Source organism: Alosa sapidissima, chromosome 21 (genome assembly GCF_018492685.1).
Source record: "Alosa sapidissima isolate fAloSap1 chromosome 21, fAloSap1.pri, whole genome shotgun sequence".
Taxonomy (NCBI): domain Eukaryota; kingdom Metazoa; phylum Chordata; class Actinopteri; order Clupeiformes; family Clupeidae; genus Alosa; species Alosa sapidissima.
Window position 1 is genome coordinate 3102037 of NC_055977.1, and position 11466 is coordinate 3113502.

Here is an 11466-nt window from a genome sequence, read left to right on the forward strand (position 1 = left end):
TCCCACTCCGCCCCTGCCAAAGATCATTCAGAATTCCATACGTATTTCATTGTTGAAATTATAATTTAAGTAATTTTGTAAACAGTGACACAAAGTGATATTTTGCCAAAGTGGTGCTTCTGTATTCTTTGCTTTTGCATCCAGCTCACAAGATGGCGATGTGAGAGAGAATTTGGGGGACTGTAGGACCCATATTCCACCAAGGCAGTGCCGCCATATGTTTGCTCTCCACTGATTGGTGGCGCGAGCCTGCGGAGTTGGCGCGAACGTGCACGGCGTGTAGTTGCAAGACAAAGAGCATCCTGCGCATTTTAATGTTATTTATTGATTAGGGGATATCTCTACATTCGCACTTCATAGATTAAGTGACCATGGCGGATAAAGAAGGTGAGTTTGTACCATAAGGTTTCACAAAATTACCACGTAAATTATTGTTTTAATGGGATAGACGATTAGACACCGCAATTAAATGCAACGATTAGGCAGCAGCGGACTCCATGTCACTTTACTACGCAGGCCGAATCGCGCCACATTGTTAGTAAGCCGGCACGATACATTGTAATGGTTTTCACCTTTTCTATGACTTTGTGGGTAAATATGGTAACTTATTACAATATTGGAACTGTGTGAGCATTTTACGTGAAGCAGTTTCTGCATTCCGCTAGCTGTTTGGTTACCATTAGCTCATCTTAGCTTGTTAGCTAGCCTTGTTGACTCTTTTGGCTTGAAATGAATGAAACTAACTAGCCAGCTAGCTAACATTAATTGAATAGCACTATTCGGTGGAACATAGCTAGGTGTTTTAGCCTTGTAGCTATGGGTACATGCCTCTTTGACAGTCTGATTATGGTTATCTGTCAATTTAATTTCGAATAATTGCTGTTTTAAGTGTTATCAGTTCCTTGCATCAGGTTGAGGATGTGTTGAACAGTAGGACCTGGACCAGTGAAGCTTCATTAGCCAGCTAGCTAACTAGGCTAATGTGAACTCAACTAACGCTACTTGCGCTGAATTGGTGCCTCACTCGTATCAAAAGTAACAAATTACTTTTTAATATTACATACTTATTCACTTTTAATTGATTGAATTAGCATACCTCTAAAGTGAGACTATTTCTTCGGGAACAGTACTCTCAAAGAAAAAGACGTGTCAAAGAATTGTCAAGCTAACTTGGCGCACTGAACATCACTTCGTTTTGTGCGTGCAGCTGCATTTGATGATGCGGTGGAGGAGAGGGTCATCAACGAGGAGTATAAAATTTGGAAGAAAAACACTCCGTTTCTCTACGACCTGGTGATGACCCATGCGCTCGAGTGGCCCAGCCTGACTGCACAGTGGCTTCCTGACGTTACGCGGTAAGCCCGAGACACTTGTTACATGCTTGCGACTGTAGATGGCTCTCAAATGCCATGCCAGATTGTAAAGGGCAAATGCCGGTTACGCTTTGAAGTTTGGCAGCTACTTCCTTAGTGGGTGTGATGGGCAAAACTGTCACTGAAGTGAAAGTGCTAAGTTGACTTATTGGGGATACTTTGACTGTTTCTTGCCTCCGTATCTCCGGATCAGAGTTAAAGTATAATTTGGTGTTTAAAAGACATTTGTGGAGTAAGAGCAGTAAAAAGTTGTGTTGTGAACAAGAAAGTGTTGTTAGTAATTTTACATGAGCACTGGCCATGTAAATAATGGTGAGTGTGTGTGTGTGTGTGTGTGTATGTGTGTTAGACAACAGTCATGTAGATGATATGAAGGTACAACAAGAGCACTAAATGTGAACATGTGTCTGTATGTGAACGTTTAAATGTCAGTGATTTGTTGTATGCATGTATACTCAAACAGTCATTGTGGCCCTTTGTGTGTGTGTGCACAGACCTGAGGGGAAGGACTACAGCGTGCACCGTCTGGTTCTCGGGACACACACCTCAGACGAGCAGAATCACCTGGTCATAGCAAGCGTCCAGCTGCCCAACGACGACGCCCAGTTTGATGCATCGCACTACGACAGCGAGAAAGGAGGTGGGTCTACAATATGACACACACACATATGACACACACACACACTCTGTCTCGATACCTGTTCGATGGTGTCTTATGTGCCATCCTTTGTCCCAGTTTGATGCATCGCACTACGACAGCGAGAAAGGAGGTGGGACTTCTGGTCTACAATATGACACACACACGCACACACACACCCCCCCCCCCCACACCATTGTCTCGAGTCCTGTTCGATGGTGTCTATGTGCCATCCTTTGGTGTGTAATGTATACACTTCTGTCTGTTGTATTCTGTCTTCTCTTCTTCCCTTCTCTACCTCCGTCCTTCTATCACTTTCTCCTTCGAATACACTTTGACTAGTACTTTAACGCCTGCACTCTCATCCTCTGGTAATAGTATTGATTGATGTAGTATTAATTGCAACCTAAGGTCTCCTGCATTGTAGCTTGAATGTTATTCCTCACTTTAATGTTATTCCTCACAAATCGCTACGGTTAAAAGCCTCTGCTAAGTGCATAAATGTAATACAAAATGTGTGAGTGTAACATGTCTTCTCTGTGTGATGTCTTGCAGAGTTTGGTGGTTTTGGCTCGGTGAGTGGGAAGATTGAGATTGAAATTAAGATTAACCACGAGGGGGAGGTGAACAGGGCGCGCTACATGCCCCAGAACCCCTGCATCATCGCCACCAAGACCCCCACCAGCGACGTGCTCGTCTTCGACTACACCAAACACCCCTCCAAACCCGGTACACACATTTCGACTACACCAAACACCCCTCCAAACCCGTTACACACATTTCGACTACACCAAACACCCCTCCAAACCCGTTACACACATTTCGACTACACCAAACACCCCTCCAAACCCGTTACACACATTTCGACTACACCAAACACCCCTCCAAACCCGTTACACACACATTTTTTTTTCTTTGCTCAGTTCATCTTGTCTTCATTCACTTGAGTTCCAGTGGTTGCTGTGATAATTGTGTAAATATATGTACTGTCAGATCTCTCTGGAAAGTGCTTATTGTGTGTGTGTGTGTGTGTATCAGACCCCTCTGGAGAGTGCTGCCCTGACCTGCGCCTGCGGGGTCATCAGAAAGAGGGGTACGGCCTCTCCTGGAACCCCAACCTCAGTGGCTGCCTGCTCAGCGCCTCAGACGACCACGTAAGGACACACACACACACACACACACACACAGCGTAGTCCCACAGACATGCTCTGATCCCAACCTATGTGGCTCGGCTCATGACGACCCTGTTAGATGCACACACACTAGTGCTAAATTGACCCTGGAAGCTGGTGGCTTGTGACTTCGGCATTGCTAATAATTGGCTTTACCAGATGCATTGAGAAGCTCGAAGTTCAACATGCAGACTAAGCACAAGACCACGGGTTGAACTGACCTCTCTCTTTCTCCTCTCTCTTTCTTTCTTTCTTTCTTTCTCCTCTCTTTTTCTCCTCTCTCTCTCTCTCTCTCTCTCTCTCTCTCTCTCTCTCTCTCTCTCTCTCTCTCTCTCTCTCTCTCTCTCTCTCTCTCTCTCTCTCTCTCTCTCTCTCTCTCTCTCTCTAGACTATCTGTCTGTGGGACATCAGTACGGTGCCTAAGGAGGGAAAGGTGGTGGATGCTAAGACCATCTTCACCGGACACACGGCTGTGGTGGAGGATGTCTCCTGGCACCTGTTGCACGAGTCGCTCTTCGGATCCGTCGCAGACGATCAAAAACTCATGATGTATGTACAAGCACTGTGTGTGGTGGTGTGGCGCATTTGGTGTTCTCTCTAAGCCTGGTAACTAAAGAGTGTTTATGTGCTTATAGTGTGTGTGTACACATGGGTGTGAGAATGAAATGTCTTACGCAACGTGTGTGGGTGTACCCATGCGTGGATATGAAGTATCAACAATAAGAGAGAGCGAGAGTGTGTGTGTGTGTGTGTGTGTGTACACATGCGTGGATATGAAGCATCATCATCAACAACAAGAGTGTGTGTGTTTGTTGGTTTGTTTAGGTGGATGTGAGCCTTAAATGTTATCTATGATAAGAGTGTGTGTGTGTGTGTGCTTTCTCATGTGATCCTGTTCTGTCTACCCCCAGCTGGGACACCCGGTCCAATAACACGTCCAAGCCCAGCCATGCAGTGGACGCCCACACTGCTGAGGTCAACTGCCTGTCCTTTAACCCCTACAGCGAGTTCATCCTGGCCACTGGGTCCGCAGACAAGGTCAGATTTCAGAGCTGAGCAGCACAACACACTGGTACAGGGACGAAAGGTCAAAGTTCAGAGGCCACACTGATACAGGGAGGAAAGGTCAAAGTTCAGAGGTCCCACTGGTACAGGGAGGAAAGGTCAAAGTTCAGAGGTCCCACTGGTACAGGGAGGAAAGGTCAAAGTTCAGAGGTCCCATTGCCACACTGCCACACAGAAAATACGAACTTACCAAAGATATGAACATACCAATGCCTACAAATATCAAAAGAACGTGGACTATTTCCACTAATTGACCCTGATAATGAGGTAATGTTTGATAGTTCTCGAGACATGAATGAACAAAACAGGCATCAACTTTAAAAAAAAAAAAAAAAAAAAAAATAGTTGCATGGTAGTTCATGATAAATCCAGCATATAAAGACATGTTATTGATCTGTCTACTCGTTTATTGTCACTAATAAATCGTGTTTGGCCTTGTGTGATTGAGGTGTTAAGTGCGGTCCTCTGTGATTGACGTGTGTGTTTGTGGTCCTCTGTGATTGACGTGTGTGTGTTTGTGGTCCTCTGTGATTGACGTGTGTGTGTGTGTGTGTGGTCTCGGCAGACGGTGGCCCTGTGGGATCTGAGGAATCTGAAGCTGAAGCTGCACTCCTTTGAGTCGCACAAGGACGAGATCTTCCAGGTAGGACCTGCTGAGTTGCAACAACACTGCAGCGCTCTTGACCCAGTCCACTCAGAACCAGAACCCTGACTTAGTCCACACAGAACCAGAACCCTGACCCAGACCACACAGAACCCTAACCCAGTCCAGAACTCGAACATTAACCTTGACCCAGAACACTCATGAGCCCTCCCGAGTCCATTAGAACCCTAATCTCAGCCCTCACCCAGTCTACACAGACCCTATACACTAACCCAGTCTACACAGAACCTATACACTAACCCAGTCCATACAGAACCCTAATCTCAGCCCTCATTTAGTCTACACAGAACCTATACACTAACCCAGTCTTTCTTGCAGTGTAAATTCCCAGTTACAGTTAAGTGTGTGTGTGTGTGTGTGTGTGTCCTTTAGGTCCAGTGGTCACCCCATAACGAGACCATCCTGGCATCCAGCGGGACAGACAGAAGACTCAATGTCTGGGATCTCAGGTAGGACATGCTTACTTCCTGTTGGAACGCAAGAGAGAGTGTGTGTGTGTGTGTGTGTGTGTGTGTGTGTGTGTGTGTGTGTGTGTGTGTGTGTCCGGTTCTCATAAATGTATTATTTTTTTTCAGTAAAATTGGAGAGGAGCAGTCGCCTGAAGATGCTGAGGATGGTCCTCCCGAGCTGCTGGTGTGTCTTCATCTCCCCCCACACACACACACACACACCCTCTTTTAATCACTCCCCCCACCCACCAATTGCTGCCCTGGTTGTGTAAGACTGTGTGTGTGTGTGTTGCTCATGTCCTGTCTCTTTCCTCAGTTCATCCATGGCGGCCACACAGCCAAGATCTCAGACTTCTCCTGGAACCCCAATGAGCCCTGGGTCATCTGCTCTGTGTCCGAGGACAACATCATGCAAGTCTGGCAGATGGTAAACTAACTACAACACACACACACACACACCATTCAACTACACTCTTAAATAACCACACACTCATACACTCATCTACGCACATACCAAAGACATAGATAAACTCCCTTTGCAGATGGTAAAAAATAACAGCTATTCTGTGCCGAGATTAGGCACATCCTACCACAAACACACACACAACACACTAGACAACTGCACACACAACCATACTCTAATCATCCACACACACACACACATTAATTGCACATCCACACACCTTGCTCTTTCAGAAGCCCTTAATTCTAGTGCTGCTTGTGATCTATTCCGTTGTGATCTCTCCCGCTCTGTTAAATAACTGTTCCAGAACCGCAGCTCACCAGAACCCTCTTCTCTTGCAGGCGGAGAACATCTACAACGATGAGGATCCAGAGGGCGCAGCCGACGCGGAGGTCCAGGGTTGAGGAAGCTGCAGAACCATTGCCCCCGCCCCCAAAACACAATCACCCAACCTGCCCATCTCATGACCGCACCCCCTACCCCATGGCCACACCCCCACCCCACCCCACCACCCAACCCCCAGGCTAGAAGGTCTACACACCCCTTTCCCCTGAGAGAAAGAGTTAAAAACTCCGGCTCACTAAATACTGCGGCAGATTTCTCACCTCAAAGAAAGCCCCAGGTGTTTTGTAATATGTAAAAAAAGTATTTTTCTAAACGGATTGGTTTGTCCCCACCCCCATTATCAGGTGAGGTAGTGTGCAGTGCCCTGATTAGTGTGCTTGGCCTTCTGTGTGTGCTGTTGATTTCCCAGCTTGGCTTGTTCCCCCACCCTCAGCTGATAAAGATGAGCAGATGCTAATGCTAGCAGCTAGCTGGTAAAAGTGAGCAGATTCTAAAGCTAGCATCTAGCTGATAAATTGAGCAGTTGCTAATGCTAGCGGCTAGAGGGTGAAGGAGGCCGTTGCTAATGCTAACAGCTAGCAGGTGAAGATGAGCAGTTGCTAATGCTAGCGGCTAGCTGGTAAAGAAGAGCACTTGCTAATGCTAGCGGCTAGCTGGTAAAGACGAGCAGTTGCTGATGCTAGCGGCTAGCTGTTAAAGAAGAGCAGTTGCTAATGCTAGCAGCTCAGGCCCAGGCAGGAGAGGAGGAGGGCAGATGTACTCTCTTCCATCGCATTTGTCTCGCTTCATCTTGACATGTATACCACCAGCATCTCTCTCTCTCTCTCTCTCTCTCTCTCTCTCTCTCTCTCTCTCTCTCTCTCTCCTCTCTCTCTCTCTCTCTCTCTCTCTCTCTCTCTCTCTCAGCAATGACTTTTCTACTTCTTTTTTTAAGTACTTGTCCCAGTGGTTTTGTTTGTTGTCTTTTTAATATTGTGATACATTTGTGACATTTTTTTTTCTGTGTTTCTCTTCTCTCTGTCAAGTCAGTTGTACATTAAGAATAAATTGTTTTCATTGAGGCTTGGTCGAGCGTGGTTATTCTCTGGAAGACGTGACTCATCTGATTAACGGCTCTGTGTGTCGTCCTAAAGCGCCACAGCTGTTTATGTTCAGGTGACTGAAGGAGGTCTGAAGAGCGGCTCTTCTGCTTGTAGAGGTACAGCACTCAGCCGGTCTTGAGTCTCATCACCCTCTCCGCTTGTTTAGATGTACCATAGCAATGGCCATATATGGCCCCAAGTCTCATCTGAGCTCCATAGTAAAGGCACACAGTCACTCGCACAGTTTGTTCAAAGTCTTTATTAAAGCCTGATTATTTCAACCCACTCAAGAGGAGCAGCTTGTTCTAGAATATTCAGTGTACTACATAGCAGTCACTCCAGGTTCTAAAAGTAAACAGTGACATCTACATTCTGAGAGCTGTGCTTAGAACAGGGGTGTCCGTCCGACTCATATTAGGCAGTGGGCCGGATTTGTTGGAATGAGACCTTGTGGGGTCATTATTATGGTATGTTGTTGTTTCCTGTACTCGTTTACTGCACCCACTTAAGAGCAAACAAGGCATATAGGTTCATCATGTGCTGATGTCATGTGCTGCTCTTTCTTTACATAACTAGACTCTTGGAAGATGGGGTTTCACCATCACAGAGAGTACAGTAGTATACGCCAACATGATTATGGAATTGTTAGCGCAGCAAACCACGCGTTTCTTTTTCGGAATCTTCCTTCCTGTAGGTGGTTTGTAGTGCTAAGTTTAATTATTGTATGTCTTTGAGCCATTGCTTATTACAGTCATAGTAGATTATTTATTTTCCCTTCTTACCCAAAATATCTGTGGGGGGGGGGGGGGGTCTGGCCCCCAGGCCCCCAGGCCGTAACTATGACACCCCTGGCTTAGATTAACCCTTTTCTACAAACACTCCAACACACATGGGGGAGCTAGAGCTCAAGTGGATTTCAGTGCAGCTTTTGCCTCTGGTATGAAGTAAGAGAAGAAGCCATTCCATGCTGACAAACCTTACTGATTCTCCCCCCACACACACATACTTAACACATACACTCCAAGCACACATACTCGGCCCACACACACACATACAGCACATGCTCAACCCCCTCTCCCATGACACCCAACTCGCATAACACCCTCGACCACACACACACACACACACACACACATTGACTTGTCTCAGGTCTGCACCTCCACCATAGAGGGCTGCTGGTTGCTGTGGTCTCCGAGAGCTGGTGGCTTCACCTCTTCATGGTTCTCTGGGCTGGCTCTGGACACACACACACACACGACAGCATGAGACTGCAGGTAGAGATCTTACAGGATACTACTTATTACGCTACACAAATGGCTGCCCTCACTGTAGAGGCAGGTGGCATTTCTATACAGGTGTTTCCTTTACCTGTCGAAGCAGCTAACATCTCAGGTGTTCCTCTCGCCTATGGAGGTAGCTAACACCTACTCAGATGTTCCCCCTAACCTGAAGTGGCAGCTAACATCTCTTCTCAGTGTAGAGGCAGCTAACATCTTCTCAGATGTTCCCCCTCACCACTAACTCACCTGAAGCGGCAGCTAATATCTCTACTCAGATGTTCCCGTCACTAGCGGCAGCCAGGTAACATCTCTATTCAGGTGTTCTCCCTCACCTGTAGAGGCAGCTAACATCTCTACTCAGGTGTTCCCCTCACCTGTAGAGGCAGCTAGCATATATACTCAGGTGTTCCCCCTCACCTGTAGAGGCAGAGCTGCTTCAAGAGGTTGTTCTTCACCGCCTCCATCTCTCTGGTCTTCCTCTGCTGCATCTGCAGCTCCATCTTCAGCTGCCGACTGCTCTCCTCCAGCTGCTGCACCGTCTCCTGGAGAACAAAACAAAACAACAAGTCACACACTTGGGATGCCACAGCAGGAGATACACCTGAGACACCACAACAGGTAACACACCTGGGGCGCCACAGCAGGTAACACACCTGAGACACCACAACAGGTAACACACCTGAGACACCACAGCAGGTAACACACCTGAGACACCACAGCAGGTGAGATCGTGGCAGAAAAGTAAGTTTGTTATTACTGGTTAACTCCCCTCCTTGTAGTGGAGTAGTAATTGCCACTATTCCTTTGTTCCCACCTGAGGCTGTGCCTTGTGGATTATGTGTACTGTTTATGTGAGTGCTGTGTTTGTATGGCTGCTGAAACACCTAAGTTCCCTTTGGGGACGAGTAAAGTATATTTATCTGTATATCTAGTTCTACACCTTGCAGTGGAGCAGATTCTAAAGTTGTATTAGTGATTAGTCCATGTTGTATTAGTGATTAGTCCATGTTGTATTAGCGGTTAGTCCATGTTGTATTAGTCCATGTTGTATTAGCGGTTAGTTAATGTTGTATTAGTGGTTTGTATTAGTGGTTAGTCCATGTTGTATTAGTGGTTAGTTCAGGTTGTATTAGTGATTTGTCCATATTAGTGGTTAGTTCATGTTGTATTAGTGATTAGACCATGTTGTATTAGTGGTTAGTCCATGTTGTATTAGTGGTTAGTGGTTAGTCCATGTTGTATTAGTCATTAGTCCATGTTGTATTAGTGGTTAGTCCATGTTGTATTAGTCCATGTCGTATTAGTGGTTAGTCCATGTTATTTATTAGTTTTACTGACTACCCCACTCGGCAGTGGATTAGGCTCTGATCTTTAACCATGTTAGCGGTTGGTTCTATACCTTGTAGTGGAGCCTGTTCTAGTGGCTAGTTCTGTACCTTGTAGTGGAGTATGTTCTAGTGGCTAGTTCTGCACCTTGTAGTGGAGTATGTTCTAGTGGTTAGTTCTGTTCTAGTGGTTAGTTCTGTACCTTGTAGTGGAGTATGTTCTAGTGCAGGGGTATTCAATTAATCTTCGTTACGGAAAACAAAGTTATGGAAAATGTCCTTAAGCAAAGGTCCGGAGCATCATAATGTTTAACGTGCGTGTTTAGGCTATATATGTATGTGGGCCCCTATGCCCCTATGTGTGTGTGTATATATATATATGTTGTATATATATATATATATATATTAGGATGGATGGAGCCTAGTTGTAGGCCTAGGCCTAATGTTTAATGTGAAATAAAATAAGTACCGTATTTTCCGGACTATAAGTCACACTTTTTTTCATATTTTTGCTGGTCCTGCGACTCAGGTGCAACATATATATATATTTATATATATGTTTTTTTCCTCTTCATGACACATTTTTTGACTGGTGCAACTTATACTCCAGTGCGACTTATAGTCCGGAAAATACGGTAGCCTAAAAGGCAACATTCGAAATGAGGAGAAATAAGGCAAGATAAGAGTAATTGGGGAGAAAAACTGAGTAGCCTTGGCTATTTTTAAGATCTTAACGTGAACTTAAAATAAAATTTGAGCTGAGACAAGGATGGATATTCCACAGCTGGTTCCTTGAACCCATTAATCAGCAAGTTTAATTTAATTTTTTTAGTTTTTTTTATCTTGTCCCAAAATCCTGGAAACCCAGGAACATCACGTTGTTGGGCAGTGAATGCATGTAGGCTTAACTAGATTGTGGTGGATCAATCATATTGCCTTCTTAAATCGTAAAATATTCTGTGGTCTCAGTTCACTGTTGAATGGGCCTAGCCTACCCTATGCTTGCTCAAAATATATGCTTTGTCTAGTAGAGGTGCTTCAAATTGGCGCTTTTAAAAATCGCCTGTCTCAGAATATGTCCAAGAGGTCCAGGGCAATTCCGCGCAAAACTGTCACATCCATATTTAGTTGGCGTTACGGACGTGACAGTTTTGCGTGGTATTGCCCCCGTATCGTTATATAAAGCTCTGTTCTCGCTGTTCAGTTTTCTCCTCTTTGAGCAATCGATGATTTGAAAATAACTTACTTATCGTTAACTTAGATATCCATCTGATTGTTTCTCGTCCCGTCTCCTCTCCTCGCTCGTTTCAAGCTATCAGTGAGTCTCTTCCCCATAGTAGGCTACTTTACTCACTGACTTTATCAGAATTCACAGATTTCACTGGCTGAGTAGCAGCAAGTGAAATGATGGTTCCTGAAGCTCCTGAAGTAAATGCTGTTATCCTAACCAACGAAACATTTAGCGCAGCTTTGAAAATCTTACGTACGTGAAAATCTAAATTAGGCTATTATCGTCCGGGTCCGGATAGGATCATGTCAGGGTCCGCCATTTGTTGACCCCTGTTCTAGTGGTTAGTTCTGTACTTTGTAGTGGAGTATGTTCTAATGGCT

At 45.4% G+C, this 11466-nt stretch overlaps 2 protein-coding genes across 2 annotated transcripts in view; one reads left to right on the forward strand and one right to left on the reverse strand.

The window, feature by feature from the left end:
• The first annotated feature begins 230 nt into the window (after nucleotides 1-230).
• rbbp4 (retinoblastoma binding protein 4) lies at nucleotides 231-7015 on the forward strand. Its single transcript, XM_042076890.1, has 12 exons — nucleotides 231-387; nucleotides 1208-1355; nucleotides 1868-2013; nucleotides 2566-2739; nucleotides 3049-3164; nucleotides 3571-3731; nucleotides 4094-4220; nucleotides 4813-4890; nucleotides 5284-5360; nucleotides 5487-5544; nucleotides 5677-5787; nucleotides 6165-7015. The coding sequence occupies exons 1-12, from the start codon at nucleotides 372-374 to the stop codon at nucleotides 6225-6227; spliced, it is 1275 nt and encodes a 424-aa protein (XP_041932824.1). The 5' UTR covers nucleotides 231-371; the 3' UTR covers nucleotides 6228-7015.
• A 478-nt stretch (nucleotides 7016-7493) lies between these two features.
• The window catches only part of sync (syncoilin, intermediate filament protein), a 10689-nt gene continuing 6716 nt past the window's right edge, over nucleotides 7494-11466 (reverse strand). The window contains exons 4-5 of the mRNA XM_042076865.1: nucleotides 8948-9072; nucleotides 7494-8486 (exon numbers count right to left, since the gene is read on the reverse strand). Coding sequence (XP_041932799.1) covers nucleotides 8396-8486; nucleotides 8948-9072 — 216 coding nt within the window. The 3' untranslated portion in view covers nucleotides 7494-8395. The remainder of the gene's footprint in view (nucleotides 8487-8947; nucleotides 9073-11466) is intronic.

Bases quoted from the DNA above. Each gene is read 5' to 3' on its own strand.
- rbbp4 (XM_042076890.1), top strand. The intron at 3,165-3,570 runs GTAAGGACACAC...CTCTCTCTCTAG, and splicing joins TCAGCGCCTCAGACGACCAC to ACTATCTGTCTGTGGGACAT. The intron at 5,545-5,676 runs GTGTGTCTTCAT...CTCTTTCCTCAG, and splicing joins ATGGTCCTCCCGAGCTGCTG to TTCATCCATGGCGGCCACAC.